General features: G+C 42.2%; 1 protein-coding gene across 1 annotated transcript in view; it reads right to left on the reverse strand.

Moving 5' to 3' along the window:
• Positions 1–9080: 9080 nt before the first annotated feature.
• The window catches only part of LOC123935082 (nuclear RNA export factor 2-like), a 43665-nt gene continuing 29199 nt past the window's right edge, over positions 9081–23546 (reverse strand). The window contains exons 3-22 of the mRNA XM_045995527.1: positions 18118–18301; positions 17735–17888; positions 17342–17425; positions 17123–17227; positions 16927–17007; positions 16737–16806; positions 16502–16590; positions 16275–16382; positions 15993–16102; positions 14129–14165; positions 13678–13746; positions 13536–13591; positions 13289–13396; positions 13110–13168; positions 12882–12997; positions 12747–12789; positions 12110–12182; positions 11397–11579; positions 9327–9387; positions 9081–9188 (exon numbers count right to left, since the gene is read on the reverse strand). Of these exons, the coding sequence (XP_045851483.1) occupies positions 9144–9188; positions 9327–9387; positions 11397–11579; positions 12110–12182; positions 12747–12789; positions 12882–12997; positions 13110–13168; positions 13289–13396; positions 13536–13591; positions 13678–13746; positions 14129–14165; positions 15993–16102; positions 16275–16382; positions 16502–16590; positions 16737–16806; positions 16927–17007; positions 17123–17227; positions 17342–17425; positions 17735–17888; positions 18118–18301 (1835 nt within the window). The 3' untranslated portion in view covers positions 9081–9143. The remainder of the gene's footprint in view (positions 9189–9326; positions 9388–11396; positions 11580–12109; positions 12183–12746; positions 12790–12881; positions 12998–13109; positions 13169–13288; positions 13397–13535; positions 13592–13677; positions 13747–14128; positions 14166–15992; positions 16103–16274; positions 16383–16501; positions 16591–16736; positions 16807–16926; positions 17008–17122; positions 17228–17341; positions 17426–17734; positions 17889–18117; positions 18302–23546) is intronic.

Genomic DNA, 23546 nt, shown 5'->3' on the forward strand with positions numbered 1-23546 from the left:
TTCCTGCCTCTCTGCCTACTTGTGATCTCTCTCTGTCAAATAAATAAATAAAATCTTTAAAAACAAAAAAAAACACTCACTTTTATTGCTATACAATATTACACTGTAAGAATGAATCACAGTGTGTTTTGGGGACCACTTTTGAGGGACATTTTGTTTTTTCCTACACTTTTGCTCTTATAAACAATGCTGAAATGAGCATTATTATAGATGAAACCATGTGCCCACTTGCCAGATATTCTCTAGTTCCTTACTGCTCAAAGTGTGAGCCATGCAATAGCAGTTTTAGCATTACCTGGTGTATTAGTTAGGGTTTTCCAGAGAAACAGAGCCAATAGTTTATGTGTGTGTGCGTGTGTGTGTGTGTGTGTGCGTGTGCACATGTGTGTGCGTGTATTTTCTTTTTCTTATCGTTTCACTGAGACATTATTGATGTACAGCCTTGTATAAGTCTAAGTTATACAGGATAATGGTTTGACTTACATATATTGTAAAATGATGACAGTGGGTTTATTTAACATCTATTCTCTCATACATATTTTATTTTTCTAATTTTTAATTTTTAATTTCTTAGAAGTTTTTATTTATTTATTTGACAGAGAGAGACACAGTGAGAGAGGGAACACAAGCAGGGGGAGTGGGAGAGGGAGAAGCAGGCTTCCTGCTGAGCAGGGAGTCTGATGCAGGGCTTGATTCCAGGACCCTGGGATCATGACCTGAGCCGAAAGCAGACACAACGACTGAGCCACCCAGGCACCCCTATTTTTTTTTTTAGTTTTTTTAAAATTTAAGTTCAATTAGCCAACATATAGTACAACATTAGTTTTTGGTATTTTAAAATGCAAAAACCAATTTTTTTTTCTTGTACTGAGAACTTTTAGGATTTGCTCTCTTAGTAACATTCAAATACACCATAGAGCAATGTTAACTATAGCCATCATATTGTACATCACATCCCCACTACTTTTTAATGTTATAACTGGAAATTTGTGCCTTTTGATCACTTTCATACAGTTCCCGGACCCCTCATCCCCTGCTTTTGGTAAGCACAAACCTGATCTCTCGTTTTTAAAATGAGTTTCTTTTCTTTTGTTTTTGGATTCCACATATAAGTGAGGTCACAGAGTATTTGTCTTTGTCTGATTTATTTCACTTAACATAATCCCTTTAAGGTGCATCCCTGTTGTCACAGATGGCAGGATTTCTTCTTTTCTATGACTAAATACACATCACCAACAGTGCACAGTGTTCCTTTTTCTTCATATTTGCCAGCATCCATATTTGCCAGCATTAAGTATCTCTTGTCTTTTTTAAAATTTATTTATTTACTTGAGAGTGAGGGAGCAGGAGCTGGGGGAGGGGAAGAGGGAGAGGGAGAAGCAGACTCCCTGCTGAGCAGGGAACCCAGCACAGGGCTCCATCCCAGGACCCTGGGATCATGAGCTGAGCTGAAGGCAGATGCTTAACCAACTGAGTCACCCAGGCACCCGTATCTCTTGTCTTTTTTATGATAGCCATTCTAACAGGTATGAGATGATATTTCACTGTGCTTTTATTTTGCATTTCCCTAAAGATTATTGATATTGAGTGCCTTTTAAACATTATTTTTATTAATATATAATGTATTACTTGCCCCAGGGGTACAGGTCTATGAATCATTAGGCTTACACATTTCACAGCACTCACCATAGCCCACACCCTCCCCAATATCCATAACCCAAACACCCCATCCCCAGGCAACCCTCAGTTTGTTTTGTGAGATTAAGAGTGATGTTGAGTACCTTTTCATGTATCTGTTAGCCATTTCTATATCTTCTTTGGAGAAATGTCCATTCAGGCTTTTGCTCAGTTTTTAATTGGATTGCTTGCTCTTATTGGGTTGTATGAGTTCTTTATATATTTTGGATAGTAATCCCTTATATGATATATGGGGTTTATGACATATGATTTGCAAAAATTTCTCCCATTCCATAGATTGACTTTTTATTTTGTTGTTGATCTTGTTTTTTTTTCCCCTGTGCAGAAGATTTTTAGTTTGATGTGATTCTACTTGCTTATTTTTTATTTTGTTGCTTGCACTTAAGGTGTCATCTCCAAGAGATCATGGCCGCGATTCATGTCAAGGAGCTTTCTTTTTTTTTTTTCTAGGAGTTTTATGGTTTAAGTTCTTACAAATTGTATAACGTAGAAGTCTAGTTTTATTCTTTTACATGTGAACATCCAATTTTCCCAACACCATTTATTGAAGAGATAGTCTATTCTCTACTGAGTGTTCTTGGCTTGCTTGTCAAATATTAGTTGACAGTATATACTTGGCTTTATTTCTGGGCTCTCAATTCTTTTCTTTTCTTTTGTTTATTTATTTGACTAGAGATCACAAGTAGGCAGAGAGGCAGCCGAGGGTGGGGGGAGCAGGCTCCCTGCCGAGCAGAGAGCCCTATGCAGGGCTCAATCCCAGGACCCTGAGATCATGACCTGAGCTGAAGGCAGAGGCTTTAACCCACGGAACCACCCAGGCACCCCTCTCTTTTCTAGTGATCTTTGTATCTGTTTTTATGCCAGTACCATGTAGTTTTGATTACTCTAGCTTTGTGATATAGCTTGAAATCAAGAAATGTGATGCCTCCCAGATTGTTTTTCTTTCTCAGGATTGCTTTGGTTATTCAGTGTCTTTTATGCTTCTACATAAATTTGAGGATTGTTTTTTTCCATTTCTGTAAAAAAATGATAGGTTGCATTGAATCTATAGATAGCTATGGGTAGTATGAACATTTTAACAATATTAATTTTTTCCATCTATGAAACAGGATACTTTCCAATTATTTGTGTTCTTCAATTTCCTAAATCAGTGTTTTGTGGTTTTCAGTGTAATGACCTTTCACCTCCTTGGTTAAATTTATTCCTAAGTATTTTATTGTTTTCGGTGCTAGTGTATGTGAGATTGCTTCTTTTTTGTTTTTTTCAGATTTTTATTTAAATTACTTTTTTAAAAGATTTTATTTATTTTTTTGACAGAGAGAAACACAGCAAAAGAGAACAGAAGCCAGAGGAGTGGGAACGGGAGAAGCAACCTTCCTGCTGAGCAGGGAGCCCGATGCGGGGCTTGATCCCAGGACATTGGGATCATGACCTGAGCCAAAGGCAGATACTTAACGACTGAGCCACCCAGGTGCTCTTCATTTAAATTCTAATGAGTGTACATAAAGTGTAATATTGGTTTCAGAAGTAGAATTTAGTGATTCTTCACTCACTTGTAACACTGAGTGCTCAACACAAGTGCCCTCCCTAATATCCATCACTGATTTAGTCCAACTCTTGATCACCTACCCTCCATCATCCCACAGTCATTCTCTATAGTTAAGAGTCTCTTATGGTTTGCTTCCCTCTCCCTTTTTCTCCCCTTCCTCTATGTTCATCTGTTTTGTTTCCTAAATTCTACGTACGAGTGAAATCCTATGGTATTTGTCTTTCTCTGACTGACTTCTTTCACTTAAAAAAATACACTGTAGCTCCATCCACATTGTTGCAAATGGCAAGATTTCATTCTTTTTGATGGTTGGATAATAGTATCACCTCTTCTTTTTTTTTTAATATTTATGTATTTGAGAGAGTGGAAGGTGGGGCAGAGGGAGAGAATCTTTAAGCAGACTCTCCGCTGAGCAAAGAGTCCCACATGGGCCTTGATCTCAAGAGCCATGAGATCATGATCTGAGCCAAAACCATGAGTTGGACACTCAACTAACTGAGCCACCTTGGCGCCCCTATTCCATCTCTTCTTTATCCATTTATCAGTTGATAGACACTTGGGCTCTTTTCATAATTTGACTATTGTTAATAATGCTGCTATAAACATTGGGGTGCATGTGCTCCTTTGAACCTAGTAGTGCAGTTGCTGGGTTGTAAGGTGGTTCTATTTTTAACGTTTTGAGGAACCTCCATACTGTTTTCTGCAGTGGTTGCACAAGTTTGCATTTCCATCAACAGTATAAGAAGTTTCCCATTTCTGCACATCTTTGCCAACATCTGTTGTTTCCTGTGTTGTTAATTTTAGCCATTCAGACAGGTGTGAGGTTGTATCTTATCATGGTTTTGATTTGTAATTCCCTGATAATGATGTTGAGTAACGTTTAGTGTGTCTGATTGCCATCTGGATGTCATCTTTGGAAAAATGTCTATTCATGTCTTCTGTCCATTTCTTAACTGGGTCATTTATTTTTTGGGTGTTGAGTTTGATATGTTTACAGACTTTGGATAATAACCCCTTATCAGATATGTAATTTGCAAATATCTTCTCACATTCCATAGGCTGACTTTTAGCTCTGTTGATTGGTTCCTTCACTGTGTGGAAGTTTTTTTTTTTTTTTAAAGATTTTGTATTTATTTATTTGACAGAGAGAGAGATCACAAGTAGGCAGAGAGAGAGGAGGAAGCAGGCTCCCTGTGGAGCAGAGAGCCCGACGCGGGGCTCGATCCCAGGACCCTGAGATCATGACCTGAGCCAAAGGCAGCGGCTTAATCCACTGAGCCACCCAGGCGCCCCTGTGTGGAAGTTTTTATCTTGATGAAGTCTCAATAGTTCATTTATTCTTTTGTTGTAAATGAGATTGTTTTCTTTATGTCTTTTGCAGATAATTCACTGTTGGCAAATAGAAATACTACTGATTTTTGTGTATTAATTTTGTGTCCCACCACTACTGAGTTCACTGATTAGAACTAACAATTTTGGGTAAAGTCTTAAGGATTATCTCATATAAAATCATGTCATCTTCAAATAGAGATAATTTCACTTCTTCCTTTCAATTCTGATCATTTATTTCTTTTTAATATCTAATTTCTTTGGCAAGGACTTCTGGTACTATATTGAGTAGAAGATATCAAAGTGGGCAACTTTGTCTTATTCCTCATCTTCGAGAAAAAACTTTTTAACCCCTTACCATTGAAAATGATGTTACTGGTGGGCTTGTCATATATGGCCTTTGTTATGTTGAGGTATGTTCCTTCTATAACTAATCTGTTAAGAAGTTTTTATCATGAACAGTTGTTGGAATTTGTCAAAGGCTTTTTCTGCATCTATTGAATGATCATGCATTTTTTTCTTTCATTCTATTAATATGATGTATCACACTTACTGATTTGCATATATTGAACCATCCTTGCATCCCAGGGATAAATCCCACTTGGTGAATTATCCTTCAGTGTGCTGCTGGAATTAGTTTGCAAGTATTTTATTGATATTTTTTGCATCTATATTGATTAAGGATATTGGCCTGTAGTTTTTTTTAATAGTGTCCTTTTCTAGTTTTGATATAAAGGTAATGCTGGCCTCATAAAATGAATTTGGCAGTGTTCTTTCCTCTTCAATTTTTTGGAAAAGTTTGAGAAGGATTGACACGAATTTTTCTATAAATGTTGGTAAGATTCACCAGTGATGCCATATGGTCCTGAAGTTTTTTTCATTGGAAGTTTTTTGTTTGTTTGTTTTTGTTTTTATGGTCACCCAATCTTCTTACAAGTAATTGGTCTGTTCAGAATTTTTTTTATTTCTTCCTGATTCCATCTTAGTAGGTTGTATGTTTCCAAGAATTTTTCCATTTATTCTGGTTTGTGTAGTTTGTTGTATGGTTCATTCTTTTTTCCCCTCTTAATCGAGGGGTTAGCTCCTGCTATTGTGGAACCTGACAAGCCCCAAATCTGCAGGATAGGCTGATAGGTTGGAGACCTAGGGATGAGGTGTAATTCAATTTTGAAGGTGGTTTGCTGGCAGAATTCTCTCTTCCTTCAGGGAGGTCAGTCTTTTCTCTATTCAGGTCGTCAACTGATTGGATGTGACCCAACCACATAATGAAGAGTAATCCGCTATGCTCTAAATCTATTGATTTAAATATTAATCTAATCCCAAACAATCCATACAGAAATATCCATAATAATGTTTGACCAAGTATCTGGGTACCACAGTCTACATAAGTTGACACATAAAATTAACCATCACAACTGGGATCCTGTTACAACTGCAAAATTTCAGACCCTGCCACAAACAACTGTCCTCCTTAACACCCAGAAATCATGCCATCCTACCATTACATTACTACCTTTCTTTGATGCAGGTTAGGGTGCTAAGAACAACCAGACACCATTTCTCTCTGCTTTATTTTATTTCAGCAGGGGTGTGAGACAATGCCCAACTTTGTATGATCTAGGGCCAAGGCTTCCGCCCTTGGTTATGCTCACTGAAGGAGTGATGCGTTCACATCCAATGGCTGATTTTTCTCCAGCACAATGGTTACAGGGTGGTAGAATGATAAGGAGCAGTGCTTGAAGAGAAATTCTCTGGTCATTAAAGAAATGGTACCATTAAAGACTTATGATCAGGCAAATAGGGTAAATAGAATCCATATATAGAAAGATAAGCAGAATAAACACATGGAAAAAATAATCATCATTAGCTATCAGGGAAACTCAAATCAAAAACCACATCAAGATTTCACCTTACACCAGTTAGAATGGCCAAAATTAACAACACAGGAAACAACAAGTGTTGGAGAGGATGTAGAGAAAGGAGAACCTGCTTACACTGTTGATGGGAATGCAAGTTGGTGCAGGCATTTTGGAAAACAGTGTGGAGATTCCTCAAAAAATTAAAAATAGAGCAACACTATGACCCTGCAATTGCACTACTGGGTATTTACCCCAAAGATACAGATGTAGTGAAAATAAGGGCCATCTGTACCCCAATGTTCATAGAGCAATGGCCAGAGTTGCCAAACTGTGGAAAGAGCAAAGATGCCCTTCAGCAGACAAATGGATAAAGAAGATATGGTCCATATATACAATGGAATATTATGCCTCCATCAGAAAGGATGAATATCCACCTTTTGTATCAACATGGATGGGACTGGAGAATATTATGCTGAAAGAAATAAGTCAAGCAGAGAAAGTCAAGTATCATATGGTTTCACTTACTTGTGGAGCATAAGGAATAACATGGAGGACATTAGGAGAAGGAAAGGAAAAGTAAATTGGGGTAAATTGGAAGGGGAGATGAACCATGAGAGACTGTGGACTCTGAGAAACAAACTGAGGGTTTTGGAGGGGAGGGGGTGAGGGGATGGGTGAGCCTGGTGGGGGGTATTAAGGAGGACATGTATTCCATGGAGCACTAGGTGTGGTGCATAAACAATGAATCTTGGAACACTGAAAAAAATTAAAATAAAATGTCAAAAAAAAGAAAGATAAGCAACAGTTATAAACTAGAGCTGGAGTAGAGCATCTGGGCAGGAATCTTAGGGACAAGGGTATCAGTTCAGAGCAAGCTCTGGGACAAAGTGTTGGGAGCAGAGTGACACACTAGGGTCAGAGGGATTTTTAGTAAAGGCACAGAAGTTAGTTGGAGATAGAGTCATCATTTAGGTCACTCCTCCTAGAGTTCCTGCAGCTGCTTCTGGGGTTCCTTCCCCACAGAGGTTCCTGGCCTGAGGGTGTGTGGGAAGGGGTCCACCATCCATCCCCAGTAGTAGCCTTTGTGAGAAGGGCATCTCATTGGAGGTGTCCATAAACTTGATGCCTTTGTACCATGGGACCAATGGAATTGGGAGAATTGGCCGAAGAATGAGTGACTGGAAGACCATGGCATCTGAGCTAGCTAGAGAAGGAGGCCAAGGATGTGGAAACCTAATCATGTAGAGAAAAGCAGTAAAGGTGCCATGTAATGGGTTCTGTAGTCCTTGCCCATGAGGGAACTCAGACAGCTCAGAGAGCTTAATTTGAGCCAGACACAACAATTGCTTGTTAACATGTGAGACTGCCTCTATTCCTCACAATGCAGGCTCTGTTCTCTGGGTAAGGAGGTGGAGATATTTCTTTGATCCCTGAGGTACTGCATGGAATAGCATGGAATTATTCCTTATGTAATGCAATTATTCCCTTAGTTCATATATCTAATTAAATTCACACACCTCTATATTCCTTCTGTAAATGTACATACAGAGTTGAAAAGTGGCAAGTGGTAGGAAATGACTTACGTGAGACCTGCCAATAGGGCATAATTTGTACACTGGTGATACCTCACCTATGCCATCATTTATAGGATGGTAATGTGAAATTTGGTACTGCTATTACTTTAATTTCAAGAATTATGACTGCTTGTGGTCTAAAGTCCAAATGTTACAGAAGTGTGGAAAATAAAATGCATGAGTGTCCTTTTCAACTCCTACCTGTGATACTGAACTGCCAGTTGCTGATCATTGAGAAATTACCCACAGAGCCAACCATAATGTCAGGTTCCATGCTACTGTTGTTTGTCTGGATGTGAAACTAAATGTCTGATCCCCCTCAAGCACACAGACATGGAGCACCCTTGTCGCCGCTCTAACAAATGCACTGGGCAAACAGGCTGGCTCTCCCTCACTATTAGGAGCTAAAGTAAGAACTCTCCCACAGTGCACTTTCAGAGAAGGGGGGGGGGCAGTACAGTGGATAGATGAGAAGACAAATCCAAGTGTGGTGAGAGGTGTGAAAAGGCCCATTTCCCATTCACCGGTGTGCAAGTCATAAAGTTGTTGATGGTATGCCTTTGAATGCATCCAAGTGATTAGGAATAAGAAGTAAATACGTGTGAGTCCTCATCTTCCTTCCTTCCACTGTCCTCACTAGCTGGTAGGCAGCCCTTGCAAATCCCCTATTGTTCCAGGCCACATGCCGGCTTCTGCAGGCCTCCAGGTAGAGCATCTGAGTCACACTGTTTCCAAAGGCCAATCCCTGCAAGTAGTGTTTGTACCTTCTCACCAGAATTTACTGACATACTACCTGTGGAGTCAAGCCTCTGTACCTGCTGTGCCAGGGTGAACAATGTCGGGAAGAGGACAGGGCCTTTCAGTCCTGGACTTACTGGCTCACGGTTGGGGCAGGAGAAGAGTGATCTAGGACACACAACATACAGTGTGCAACACAACTCTTTATTATGAAAATAAACAGCGATCATGTGTCAGGAAAGTACATGGAACAACTGATCCTTCAGGTGCTTATGTTACCTGGCCTGCAAGGTAATTTTGATTTCTTGGTTAGCCAGGCCTCCATCCCCAGTCATGGGTATAGCCTTAGGCTGGAGAAAAGAGAAACAGTGATGCTGTGGACATCTAAGGCTTCTTTTAGGTGGTTTGCTTGAAAGCCTCCTCTGGGATCTTGCCCTCATTCTGGAGGGAAGAAGTTGGGACATCAGAAGAGCCAGATCCGGAGTTTCATTCCCAGGCCACCCAGCCTCCATTTTCTTGGCCTTCCTGAAGGCCCAGAAATGCCCATCAGTAGCCCGCTTCATGATTCCCAGACCTCACCTTGAGCATAGTGAAGACCTGACCAGCTCTGGTATAGTTCCACTCGTTGTCCTGAAGGCACCTGGAGTGGAAGAACAGGTGATCTAATTAGTACCACAGTACAGACATTCTGACCGTGGGATGCTAAATCTGTGCCATTTCTTTGCTGGGATGCATGTACCGGAATGAACACTACGTGCAAATGATGAAGAAAGACCTAGTGAAAATGTCTATCACTGGCATTCATGCCCCCTAGAATTCAAAACAGAAAAATAGACCTTTCCAAAAGAACAACGGAACTTAATATATTTTGATTAAAAAAAGGATATTCAAGAAAATAAATAGGAAATTTAAAAGTACAATTTTCCAGTCATTTTAATTGAGATATAACGCACATACCATTTTATTATTTTTGTATGCACATACCATTTTAAAGTGTACAATTCAGTGTTTCCTTAGTATAGCCACAAGATTGCACAATAATCACCATTATCTAATTCCCAAATAATTTTATCTAAAAAAAAAAACCTCATTAAACATTTATTGATCAAAGCCATACCAGTGGTGTGTAAAGTAGTAAGTCATTGTGGTTTTAATTTACATTTCCTTAATGAAATAATTGTTGAGAAGTTTTTCATGGGCTCCTTGGCCCCTTATGTATCTTCTTTGGAGAACTGTCTATTCAGACCATTCTACTACTTTTTAAATTGGGTCGTTTGTCCTTTTATTGTTGAGCTGCAAGCATTCTTCATACATTCTTTTTTTTTTTTTTAAGATTTTATTTATTTATTTGACAGAGAGAGAGATCACAAGTAGGCAGAGAGAGAGGAGGAAGCAGGCTCCCTGCCGAGCAGAGAGCCCAATGCGGGGCTCGATCCCAGGACCCTGAGATTCTTGTCAGATATGTGATTTGCAAATATTTTCTCCCATTCCTTTGGTGGGATTATAGTCTTTTGATAGTGCTCACTGGTGCACAACACATTTTAATTTTGATGAAGCCCTGTTTATCTGTTTTTTCTTTGGTTTCTTGTGCTTTTGGTGTCATATATAAGAAACACTTACCTAATTAATGAAGGCTTACATGTATGTTTTCTTCCAATTTTTTAATGGTTTTAGCTCTTACCTTTAGATCTTTGATCCACCTATAGTCTGTTTGTACATGATGTGAATCCAGGGTCAAAATTTATTGTTTTGCATATGGATATCCAGTTGTCCCATACCATTTGCTGAAAAGACTATTTTTTCCCATCACATTTTTTTCAGCACTCTCACTGACAATCAATTGACTGTAAATGTGAGAGTTTATTTGTGGACTCTCAATTCTACTCCATTGATTCATGCACTGCCCATATGTCAGCACCACATAGTCCTGATTACTGTACCTTTTTAGCAAGTTTTGAAATTAGGAAGTGTGAGTCCTTTAACTTTGTTCTTTTCTCTCAAGATTGTTTTGGTGCACTCATATGTGAAATTTAGGATAACCCCATCAATTTTTACAAAGGATTTTGACAGGGATTGTGTTGAATCTGTAGATTGCTCTAGGTATTACTGCCATCTTAACAATATTAAGCCATTTAGCAATATTCCAACCAATGGAAATGGAGTGTCTTTCCCATTTTTAAATTTTTTTCACAATGTTTTATGGATTTCAGAGTGTAAGATTTGTGCTTCTTTTGTTACATTTGTTTCCAAATATTTTACTACTCTGATGCTATTATAAATGGGCTTGTTTTCTTAATTTAACTTTTGGACTGCTCATTGCAAGTACATAGAAATAAAAATGAGTTTTGTATTTTGGTCTTTTATCCTACAACCGTGCTGAATTTATTAGTTTTATTAGCTTTTTGGTGGATTCTTTCAGATTTTCTATATATAAAACAATGTCATTGAGCATTATACTATTTTTTTAATCCTTCACATATATAATAGTATGACACCTTCTCCATGGGCTCACTTTCTTCTTTCTTTCTTTTTGTAAGCAAACTATCCAAAATGTTATTTTTCCAAATTTCCTGTGAGTTTCTTTGATTCACACTCCTCCACCCAAGTCACTGTCGCACTTGCCCTTTCCCATGTACATCCACCACTCACTTCTGAGACCACTCGAGTTTCATCCCAGACTGAGTGGAGAAAGCATGAATCATTTCCTGCTGCTCCTGGGAGAGGGTGGGCATGGAGCTGGAAGTCGGTGTAGGATCTTGGTAGGAAAACGCATTCCAAGTCTCACTGGGGGTGGCATCTCTCACAAACAGCTCATCATTCACGATGCATAGACTGGAGAGAAAATGGGCCCTCAGACAAATAGATGAATGTACAACTCCACATCCAGATCAATGATCCTGTTTCCACTGCCACTCAGCAACCAGATTCCTTCCTTACCCCTACTGTGCCTGCCATCCTCCCCAGATTCCGTGGCTTGTGCCTCCACCCCTTCACAGAGCCCACCTTTGCAGCGACTATCTACCAACCTCACTAGATGTGCACTTACCTGCAACCCAGGAATGATTTTACACCCACATTTAACCCTTACAATAGCCTAAGGGAATGCTAAGCTAATCCCCATTTTCCAAGGAAGACAAAGTGTCACAGAGAGGTCATGTGACGCCAGTGAGTGCTGGGGTCAAGAAGAGAACCCAGTGCTCTAACTCCAGAACCCATATTCTTAACCACTACACTAGACTGCTTCTTGGATCTACCTGTTGGCTTTCCACAAAGTGAGAAAACCAAGATGTCTTCACCACCATGCTCCCACAACCCTGAGCCCAGGCTGGGATGAGCATTCTCACCTACAATGAGGCACTCACCTGGAATTGCTGGCAGGGATGGTGATGAAAGTCCTGGTGAAGGCACGAACAGAACCCTGAGACTTTCCCTCCACTTCAACAACAAACAACAATACCCTCTTAGAGTCACACATACGTCACATGCCCACACAGTGTTCCCCAGTCAGGGTCTGACCTGATACTCATGCTGAAGGGAACTATTGTTCACTGGGAGTCAGGATGTTTGGTATGGGGATGCCAACAGTAGGGACAGTCTACTCCCAGCGAAAGGGCCTCTACTAGGTGGCAGGTGCTGTGACAAACACTCCACAAGTTCATTTGATTCATTTTTCAGTTATCTGAGACGTGGGCATTATTAGCTCCATTTTGCAAAGAAGGAAACTTAGAGGTTAAGTAAACACCCCAAGTAGTTCTCAGAATAAGGATCTGGGATGACAGCCATGAAACTCCACAGACTGTGTCCTTAATGCCCAAGCTGTGTGGGGCAGACTAGCATAGACCCACTTCAGACCAGGATGGTTTGGGGACAGTGGAGGCAGAACACAGTGGGAATAGGAAGAGAAGGAAAATCAGGGAAGCTGGGGCAGTTCTGAGAGGGATCTCAGCCAGCGGGGAGGGAGCAGTGGGGCATCTGGGGAGGGACTCTATGCACACTCACCTTCCTTGAACACCCCATGGACAGTGAAACAGAGCATCCTCTCCTGAAAGGGAAGAGCCCAGGTGCTAAGTCACCTATACTTCCTACCCACCCATGGCTTTCTGGGGCTGCCCTTGGGAGGAAGAAGGTGCTCACCGTCTGGAACCACATGTCCACCAAGAAGGAGCTGAGATCGTGCTGTGTTTTGGGCAGCACACAGAGGGAGCACACAATGTTATATTTTGTGTGTTTTAGCGGCTGAACACACAGGGCTATGGGGAGAGGAGAAGCAAGCCAAGTTTAGGGGTCGTCACACCCTGGGCCATAATAGTTAACCCCTGCACACCCCGTTTCCCTGCCCAATCTTCCTCATCACATACGCACAGGTGTCCTTGGGCTTCTTCATATTCCTGCTTTCCTTGAAGTACTCCCACGAGCTGCTTCTAGCAGAGAAAGAAGAACAGAAAGTGGTGGTGTGGCCAGTGTGGGTGATTCCAGGAGCTGCCCTGTGTCTGCTGGGGAGCCACAGAGTCCAGAAACAGAGACTGGGCTTTGGTACTTACGGGCCTGGGTCCTTGGGGTTTAAGGGAATGACCAGGGAGAAGCAGGCCTCGTCATGGTAGGCATTGAGGAGACCCTGACGGTCTCCAGAATCATAGATGAAATAGTACCTGTGGGAGAGTAATGAGGACAGTCTATCTCTGTGGTCTGGACCCCAAATAAGATTTCTAGACCTAGTCAGCAGTTCTGAGGTTGGGTGGCCTCACCCATCCTAGCCATCCCCTTCTCCAGATTCCCAGGAGTACTTACTGCTGTAGGAATTGCAGGACTAGACTCTTCAGTGCATCAGATCCTTTGTAGCTTTCCTGGAATCAAAAGACATTTGAGACTATGTGGCTGATAAAACCTCCCTTGTAATAGCCCAAATGTTGTTTGATCAATTTTTCCTCACCTTGCAGGGCTTTAACAAGCAGGGTGTGTCAGTATCAGTGATAACTGGTGGTGATAACTCCTGGCCATCCTGGAGAAGGGAAGAAGAAGTCAGCAGTGGAGACGAGGGTGGCGGCCCTGGATGATCAGGGGAAAAGGTGAGCCCAAGAGAGGGTGAGGATCAGAGGTTAGGTATGAAAGCACACTGGAAATTACATGGACAAGATTACAGTGTGTGTCTTCAACATGACGTCTGGAAAGTATTTACTATTATATGCAACTTTTTTCTGTCGTGTGTGTGTGTATATGTGTGTGCACACACACACATTTTTCCAGAGAGCATATCCATGTCATTTTCAGGAGTCTTGGTACCCTAAAATGGATAAGGGTCTGACACAAACATGTAATCTAGAGAACACCCAAAGATGTGGCAGTGATCAATGTTAGAGACAATGATGAGTGTAGTCACTTACCAGGCGTAACAACTTAGGAAAGCAATCCTTGATGGCACTGTCCAAAATCCAAATAGAAAGAAGTGACTGATAGGTCAGGGTTGCGAAGCTTCCCTCCTATCCTTTCCCTCCCTTCCCTCCCTCTCCTTTCCACTGGAGAGGGAGGGTAGCTTCCACCTAGACTGCCCCTACTCCCTTGTTCAGTGCCACCGGAACCAACATTTGGAGCTCAGGCTCCAGGGGTGACTTCCCCTCCCTGCTTCCCTTCCTTCCTCCAAATCCCCACTGAAGACTCCTGAGAGAAGAGGGAATGGAATGGGAGCCCAGAGCTCTGCTACATTACTAGGGGTCTAGAATCCTGCAAGACCCTGATATTCCCCAGGGATGTCCCAGGATGCTGGGGCAGGGAGGTGTGTGAGGCAAGGCCCAGGAGTAGGGGGGCGGGGTGGATGAAGACAGAAGAGGGAATGAATGTAGGAGGGGAGAGGTAGGAGAGACATAATGGAACCAGAGACTAAGGAGGAAGAGCAGCAAAGCAAAGCGAAGGGAAAGAAGCTCTACCATGGTGGTAGGGATCAGGAAGAAGAGAGAAGAATGGGGAAATGGCTCCCTGGCTGCAGTCCTATCCTTCATCTGCCCTGGGAGGCCCTGGCACCCAAGGTAGGAATGGAAAACATGCAGGTGTTGGGTTGGGGGCCCACTGCATGCTGGATGAAATTTGTCACCTGTGTAAGCTCAGTCTGAGCTGGGGAACAAGACAACCACAGGGGCAGGAGATTTTCCCCAGAGGGAGTATAGGGTCAACCCCCAGGTCAGCATGGGGCTGAGGGTCTGTGGTCCTCTCTCATGATCACTGCCTTCCTTCCTGATGGACCCTGTGCACGTGTGCCTGTCTTAGTTGATTCCTAGCCTGAGGAATCATATCTGTGTGGGACTACCCAGGGCTTTTCTGAAGGATCAGTTGCGGAGATGTGATGTGTGGAGGGAAAGGAGGGGGCAGTGCCTCTGAGAGGCTTGTCCTTCTGTCTTCTCAAGCACCTCTGCCCTGTGCCTTCCATTCCTGCCTCAGAAAGGCCTCTGATCACTGGCAGTCACCCATTTCTGGCCCATTGACTCAGGAACCCTGGTTTCTCCCAAGCAGGGCCTTGCCACTGGCATTGGGTCAGAGGAATGATATCGTGATGGTAGGAGTCCAGGACCTTGGCCTCAGCATGTGGGAGGAAAGCCACCACAGTAGCCCAAAATTAGAGAGGGCAACCCTTTCGGAGTAAGAGAAGGAGGTCCCCTCTCAGAACAAGGGAGGGAAACTCCATCTCAGCAGGGAGTAGGAAAGCCTGTCTCAGCACTGAGGCCCTGGACTGGAGGACCCTTCTCAGTTCAAAGCACTAACATCTGGCTCAAGTCTGGTCCCTCCTGGTCCTGCTGAGGAGGAGGAGACTTGCTTCCTGGAGCACTCTTGGAGAGCATTCTAAAGAACACTGAAAGCATAAGGAGGGCACTTGATGTAATGAGCACTGGGTGTTATATGTAACTGATGAATCACTAAATTCTTCTCCTGAAGATAATAATGCACTAAATGTTAACTAAATTGAATTTAAATAAAAAAATTTTTAAAAGATGGTTTTTAAAAAAAAAAAGAAAAAAGAAAAGAAAAAGAACTCTGACTGCAGAGAGGTGAAAACAGACTCCAGACCAGGAGAGCAGGAGAGCAGGTCAGAGGAAGGAAACTCCTTACAGCTGAAGGACACAGAGAGAGGATTAGGTTGCACCTATGGTCCTTCTAGAGGACTAGAGTTGTAGCTTCCTGCATATATGCATTCTCAGGGACAGTTCAGGCTCCCAGGACCGAGGGTTCCCAAGAAGTATGAGAGGTGTTCACACTGACCTTATGTAGGTGGACTCATCTGGAAAGGTGTCACACAAGGGGTTTCCTTCTAGCCAAAGCTCTTCAAGCTCCAGTCCTTTCATCTTGTTTAACTCCCACACCAAGTTCAGCTGAGAAATATGGGGAAGAAACTGGAAAAGATTCCCAGGGAAAGAGACACACAAGCTCTGCACCCGAGCTCCCATCTTTCCACACAGGTACCTTCTGTTGCTCCTGTCATTACTCTGATGAGCACTACCACCCATTGTCAACCCCAACTTTGATTTGGCTCCCTCTTCCCACCTCATTTTTGGAGAGGTTCAGGTTCTTGACAGCGGGGGCCATCTCTATAATGTCAGACAGGCCATCTAGCCCATACAGTTTGTTGTTGCTCAAGTTCAAGGACAACAGCTGTTGGTGAAGAAGAGTTAGAGTGACAATTACTACCAGGGACTCAGAGAAAACTCTGTCTTCCACCCCATGTGTCCCACCCCCTACCATTAATAACAGCACTGGGCCCAAGTTCTCACCTCAGGGTAATTCTCTTCAATGATCTGCAGGGTGGCAGCCATGCAGTTTCTTTGGTTCAGGGTTATATCTATATCATGGCCCACCAAGTCTTCAGGAAACCGAAAGGAGGCAATCAGAAGGCTGAGAGTGGGGTCTAGGGCCAGCACCAATCCCTTCTCACATCACCATCCCTCAGTCTCCCTCCCAAGAAGATCCCGTGCCCTCATCTGCCCTAGAATTTTTGCTGTTGTGTACCTGGGTCAAAGCGGAGACACTGGAGGTCAAGAGCTTTCTGGGAGACGTCATAGCGTTTGTTCATGGTCATCTGCAGAGAGAGACGCAGAGAGCCACTGGAAGGCTCTGGTGGGGATAGGGAAATCAGGGGCTGGAGGAAGAAGAGGTGGGTCTGGGTGTGGGCACACAATGGGCCTTGAATCTGCATTACCTTTAGCTGTTCCATTTCTTCTGCATCCAACTTATACCTCACAGAGTAGGGTACATTGGAGGGATTGACAAAGATAGATATCTGCAGGAAGGAGAGGTGGCGTAAACACCAAGAATTTTCATTCCAGAGAAGATGACCAGCCCTGCCCTGTCTTCCTTCCCCAGGACTAGGGAGAGGTAATGCCCTCAACACATACCTTTCGGTTCTCCTCATCATAAATCTTGTAGCTGACACCCTTCAGTGCAGAGGCAGTGCCAACACCCTGGACAAAGAACCGAGCCTGGTTTTTCATGTAGTGAAACTGTAGGAGGGGGAGGCAACAATAATTTTGGAGGATAGAGTCTTCTGGAACATTTGGCTTCTCCCACCCACACTTCCCTTTGCCCACTCATCTGGCTTCACCATCCTCTCTTACATCCACTGGAGTGAAGGGGACACTGCAATGGCTCTGGATTGAATTCATTAGCCATGTCTTGTCATACTTTTGCCCATAGGGAATCTAAAGGTGAGAAGAAAGGATGGGAGTGAGGAGAGACAACATAGAATTAAAGCTGGAAACAGACCCAACAGCGTTCTTATCTGAGCTTCTATTGAGCTGCCTAGGACTTCGAAAGAAGCGATCACTGGCATTATTTCTTATTTTTGTGCCAAATATGGATTTCCTAGACTCTCTGATGAAGAGAAATCTCCATTGGAAAGCTCTCCTCCAAATAATTGACGTAAGGTTGTTTAATGTGGTCTTCCTTTTTTTTTTTTTAATAAGGTTCCAGGATAGTCTATCTAATGCAGACCTTGCCAAGATACTCACATTGATCTTGAACCATTTCCCTGGGTTTCCATCTTGTGTGTTCTCCCCCATTTCTCTCTTCAGAGTTTTTCTATCTCTCCACACAGTAATATGGATATGGCCTTCTTTTTGCCATTTCACTCTCCTCTTGTTGCGCCGGGTGCTATAGGGAATGCTGTGGAGGAGAAGTGGAAAGACAATGGTAGGGCCATAAATGCTAAGAAAGTCTTCTTCTATACACCCTCCCCTTTCTGTCACCAGGAATACAGTTAGGATTTCTCAACCACTATTCCACTTCTGGCATCCTTCAGTTTTCCAGTGAGAGAAGAAAAAGAAGACCAGGGAGAGTGATTCACCTAGTCCCAGGGGTTGCTACATGCAAACCAGTCTTCCTGGTCACTTACTGTCTTATTTTGGGGTCCTCTTGGACATCCCTCATCAACACATTTCCATCATTCTCCTGGAGGTGTGAAGGCTGAGGCTCATATCCATCACATTCATAATGAGGGTTCCTCTTGACAAAATTACCTTGGAATGAACTCCAAACTTTCTTTCTTCCTTGAGGTGAGCTATCACCATCATTGTATTCTCAAAAGGGGAAAAATACAAGATTGAAGACATGTCAGTGGTCCACTTACCATGTACCCATCTTAGGCTAACACCATAGTAGGGCAAGCAAAGTGTCAGCCTGCCCTGGATTTGGGGTCCAATCCCCCAAACCCCAGAAAGGAAACTCCTCTGCTTGTCCAGATAGGAGAGCCTTATTTGACAGATGGCACTATCAGGGGAGGATCTTGGGAGAGGAGGAGGAGGAAACTGTACTGAACCTTTTAAAGAATGAAGCAGGACTTATAAAAAACAGAGATGTGTGCATCCATGGGTTAGACTAGAAACCAGCCATACACTAGGAAGACATCTGAATTGTGCCTTCTTTTAGGCTTGTCTAAATACCACACCAATACCAGGGAAGCATTCTTTCTCATGCTTCCCAAATTCAGTCACTCACCAAAATGATCCCACTAACACTCAGCAAGCTGTACTTCCTTTGCTGGTGTAGTTCAAGCTTTAATGTCAGGTGAGACTGATGTAATAGCCTCCTAAGCTGTTCCCCTCCCTCTAGCCTTGTTGTCAACAATACTCAGTCTGAAATACCCAGAGTGAATTTTCTTTTTGCCCAGCCTGAAATGCCTTTCAGGTGAGGGGACAACTCTTCCTAACCTCAGCTTCTCTATAACAAGGATCTGAATTACAAACTGGGATGATATGTCAACTAGCATTTCCAAGTGTGCAGGGATTTTTCTTTTTTCATTATATTATTGATTTCTAACATGGGTCCATTATGGTTATAGAACACGCCCTGTGTGATTTCAATTCTCTTAAAATTTGTTGAGGTTTGTTTGATGATACAGGAGATGCTCTAGCTTGATGAATATTAGATAGATATTGGGGGGGGGATGTGCTTTGCTGTCTTTGGTTGGAGTACTATATTTATGTCACATAGATCCTGTTTATTGTGTTATTCAGATCTCCTATATCCTTGCTGGTTTTGTCTCTAGTAATTTTATCCCTTGCTAAATGGGAGGGGGCTGTTGAAGGCCCCAACTATAATTATGGATGTGGTTATTTCTCCTTTCAGCTCTCTTAGTTTTTTTGTTTCATGTACTTTGAGTCTCTGTTGTTTGGCCCATACACATTTAGGATCATTATGACTCCCCAGTGTATTGATCCTTTTATTATTATGTAGTGCCTCTTTCTCTTATCAATTTCCTTTGATCTGACTTCTACTTTCTTGGATATTGTAACCACAAGTACACTTAGTGTTTTGGTGCTATTTCATCCTATATTCACTCCCAAGAGTTGTACTGATACTCACCATTCCCCCTGCAAATACTCCCTGCCAACATATATAACTTACATATGGAAAGATTTGGAATTTTTCTGGTATCTACAGAAGTAAGAGGCCCAATTCTCTTTCCCACAGTGAATTCACTAAGGGTATTTTATTTTTACCATATTCAACTGAAACAGTGAAACAGCAGATAATAATGCTAGTGGTTTGGGTAGGCAGTGAGGGGAGGATTAAGGTACCTAGACTGGTAGAAAACAGCTTCTTTTGGAGTTCTAATATTTAAGGCTCTCTCAGTTTGTGTGTTGTACATTTTGTAGCTTAATTACTCCATGCTGTCTTACACTTATGGCTAAAAATCTGTTCACTGCTGAATGCTCCATGATGTACTGATTACAACCATGCCTCACATTAATTCCTCTGCGGAGTCACTGCTTTCAATGTGTGGCCTTGCTGTCATGACACCCTGATACTCACAACCTTTGGGACCTTCCCTGTGTGGCGCTGGAAGTGGAATTAAACATGGGCAGAGCATTTAATGCCAAAATGCCAATGGCTCAGTCCTCAAAACCTGGAAGTGGCCTGGAGTGCTCTCTCACTCTCACTCCACATCCAACTGTTCTGGAAATTCTCTTGCCTCCTCTCTCCAGTACATCCATAATCTAGCCATTTCTCACCACCGCTATTATTACCACCTGGCCAAGACCCCAACATCTATCTCCTGGATTATACTGTCTTCCAACTGGTCCTTCTATTTTCATCCTTGCTCCCTTACCGTCTGTTTTCAGCCCAAGAGTAGAACATAAATCATTTCATTCTGCTCAAAACAATGGTTTGAAGCCCACCGACATGTTAAAAAGCCATGAGTTCATAATGATACTAAACAACAAGAACAACAAAGAGAAAACTTATTAGTGACCTTTGAAGAATCCCAGGAAAACAACGTGTTTTCATAAAAATCCACCGATGAAACAATCAAATATTAGAAAGAGGAATAATGGTCCATAGTCAACATACAGTGTACAGAGCATCAGAATCATCTTTGAGAACTGACATTACTTCAGAAATAATGTTGTCAAGGGGGAAGTGTTAAAAATGAGCTACCTAACAGCTATAGAAATCCCCAGACGGACCAGCTAAGTCTAAACAGGACCAGAGGCCTCCTTAAAGAAGGTGATTCAACAGAAGCAATCACAATCACAGCCTTGTTTTGGGAATCTTATAGGAGAGTGGGCATGTGATTAAAAAATCAGAGAGAGCACACACACACACTTTTGTGCCCGTGCATATCCACTTACTAAAGGTTTGCATCTCAGCAGAATCCCCGTCTCATTGTCATTGCACAAAAATCAAAGATAACAACAGGAGCATCAGAAAGCATTACCTTGATCCCCAAACCAAGCAAAGATCCTACAAAAAAGGAGAATTTCAGACCAATATCACTGATGAATATGGATGCTAAGATTCTCAACAAGATCCTAGCAAACAGGATCCAACAGTACATTAAAAAGATTATCCACCATGACCAGGTGAGATTCATCCCTGGGTTGCAAGGTTGGTTCAACATTCGCAAATCAATCAATGTGATAGAACAAATCAATAAGAGAAGAGAGAAGAACCACATGGTCCTCTCAATTGATGCAGAAAAAGCATTTGACAAAATCCAGCATCTATTCCTGATTAAAACGCTTCAAAGTATAAGGATAGAGGGAACATTCCTGAACTTCATAAAATCTATCTATGAATGACCCACAGCAAATATCATCCTCAATGGGAAAAAGCTCACAGCCTTCCAGCTGAGATCAGGAACACGACAAGGATGCCCACTCTCACCACTCTTGTTTAACATACTATTAGAAGTCCTAGCAACAGGGGCGCCTGGGTGGCTCAGTGGGTTAGAGCCTCTGCCTTCAGCTCAGGTCATGATTCCAGGGTTCTGGGATCGAGCCCCACATCAGGCTCTCTGCTCCGCAGGGAGCCTGCTTCCTCCTCTCTCTCTGCCTGCCTCTCTGCCTACTTGTGATCTCTATCTGTCAAAGAAATAAAATCTTTAAAAAAAAAAAAAAGAAGTCCTAGCAACAACAATCAGACAACAAAGAGAAATAAAAGGTATCCAAATTGGCAATGAAGAAGTCAAACTCTCTCTCTTTGCCGATGACATGATTCTTTATATGGAAAATCCAAAAGACTACTAGAACTCATATAGCAATTCAGTAACGTGGCAGGATACAAAGTCAATGTACAGAAATCAGTGGCTTTCTTATACACTAACAATGAAAATACAGAAAGGGAAATTAGAGAATCAGTTCCATTTACTATAGCACCAAGAACCATAAGATACCCGGGAATAAACCTAACCAAAGAGGTAAAGGACCTGTACTTGAGGAACTACAGTACACTCATGAAAGAAATTGAAGAAGACACAAAAAGATGGAAGACCGTTCCATGCTCTTGGATTGGAAGAATAAACATTGTTAAAATGTCTATACTGCCTAGAGCAATCTATACTTTTAATGCTATTCCAATCAAAATTCCACCGGTATTTTTCAAAGAGCTGGAGCAAATAATCCTAAAATTTTTATAGAATCAGAAGAGACCCCGGATTGCTAAGGAAATGTTGAAAAACAAAAACAAAACTGGCGACATCACATTACCTGATTTCAAGCTTTACTACAAAGCTGTGATCACCAAGACAGCGTGGTACTGGCATAAAAACAGACACATAGACCAGTGGAACAGAGTAGAGAGCCAGATATGGACCCTCAACTCTATGGTCAAATAATCTTCGACAAAACAGGGGAAAATATACAGTGGAAAAAAAGACAGTCTCTTCAATAAATGGTGCTGGGAAAATTGGACAGCTATATGTAGAAGAATGAAGCTCGACCATTCTCTTACACTGTACACAAAGATAAACTCGAAATGGATAAAAGACCTCAACGTGAGACAGGAATCCATCAGAATCCTAGAGGAGAACATAGGCAGTAACCTCTTCGATTTCAGCCACAGCAACTTCTTTCAACATATGTCTCCAAAGGCAAAGGAAACAAAAGCGAAAATGAATTTTTGGGACTTCATCAAGATCAAAAGCTTCTGCACAGCAAAGGAAACAGTCAACAAAACAAAGAGGCAGCCAACAGAATGGGAGAAGATATTTGCAAATGACAGTACAGACAAAAGGTTGATATCCAGGATCTATAAAGAACTTCTCAAACTCAACACACAGAAAACGGAGAATCATATCAAAAAATGGACAGAAGATATGAACAGACACTTCTCCAATGAAGACATACAAATGGCTATCTGACACATGAAAAAATGTTCATCATCACTAGCCATCAGGGAGATTGAAATTAAAACCACATTGAGATACCACCTAACACCAGTTAGTATGGCCCAAATTAGCAAGACAGGAAACAACGTGTGTTGGAGAGGCTGTGGAGAAAGGGGAACCCTCTTACACTGTTGGTGGGAAAGCAAGTTGGTGCAGCCACTTTGGAGAACAGTGTGGAGATTCCTGAAGAAATTAAAAATAGAGCTTCCCTATGACCCTGTAATTGCACTACTGGGTATTTACTCCAAGGATACAGATGTAGTGAAAAGAAGGGCCATCTGTACCCCAATGTTTATAGCATCAATGGCCACGGTCGCCAAACTGTGGAAAGAACCAAGATGCTCTTCAATGGACGAATGGATAAGGAAGATGTGGTCCATATACACTATGGAGTATTATGCCTCTATCAGAAAGGATGCATACCCAACTTTTGTAGCAACATGGATGGAACTGGAAGAGATCATGCTGAGTGAAATAAGTCAAGCAGAGAGAATCAATTATCATATGGTTTCACTTATTTGTGGAGTGTAACAAATAACATGGAGGACATGGGGAGATGGAGAGGAGAAGGGAGTTGAGGGAAACTGGAAGGGGAGGTAAACCATGAGATACTTGGACTCTGAAAAACAACCTGAGGGTCTTGAAGGGGCGGG

Source organism: Meles meles, chromosome X (assembly GCF_922984935.1).
Source record: "Meles meles chromosome X, mMelMel3.1 paternal haplotype, whole genome shotgun sequence".
NCBI classification, from domain to species: domain Eukaryota; kingdom Metazoa; phylum Chordata; class Mammalia; order Carnivora; family Mustelidae; genus Meles; species Meles meles.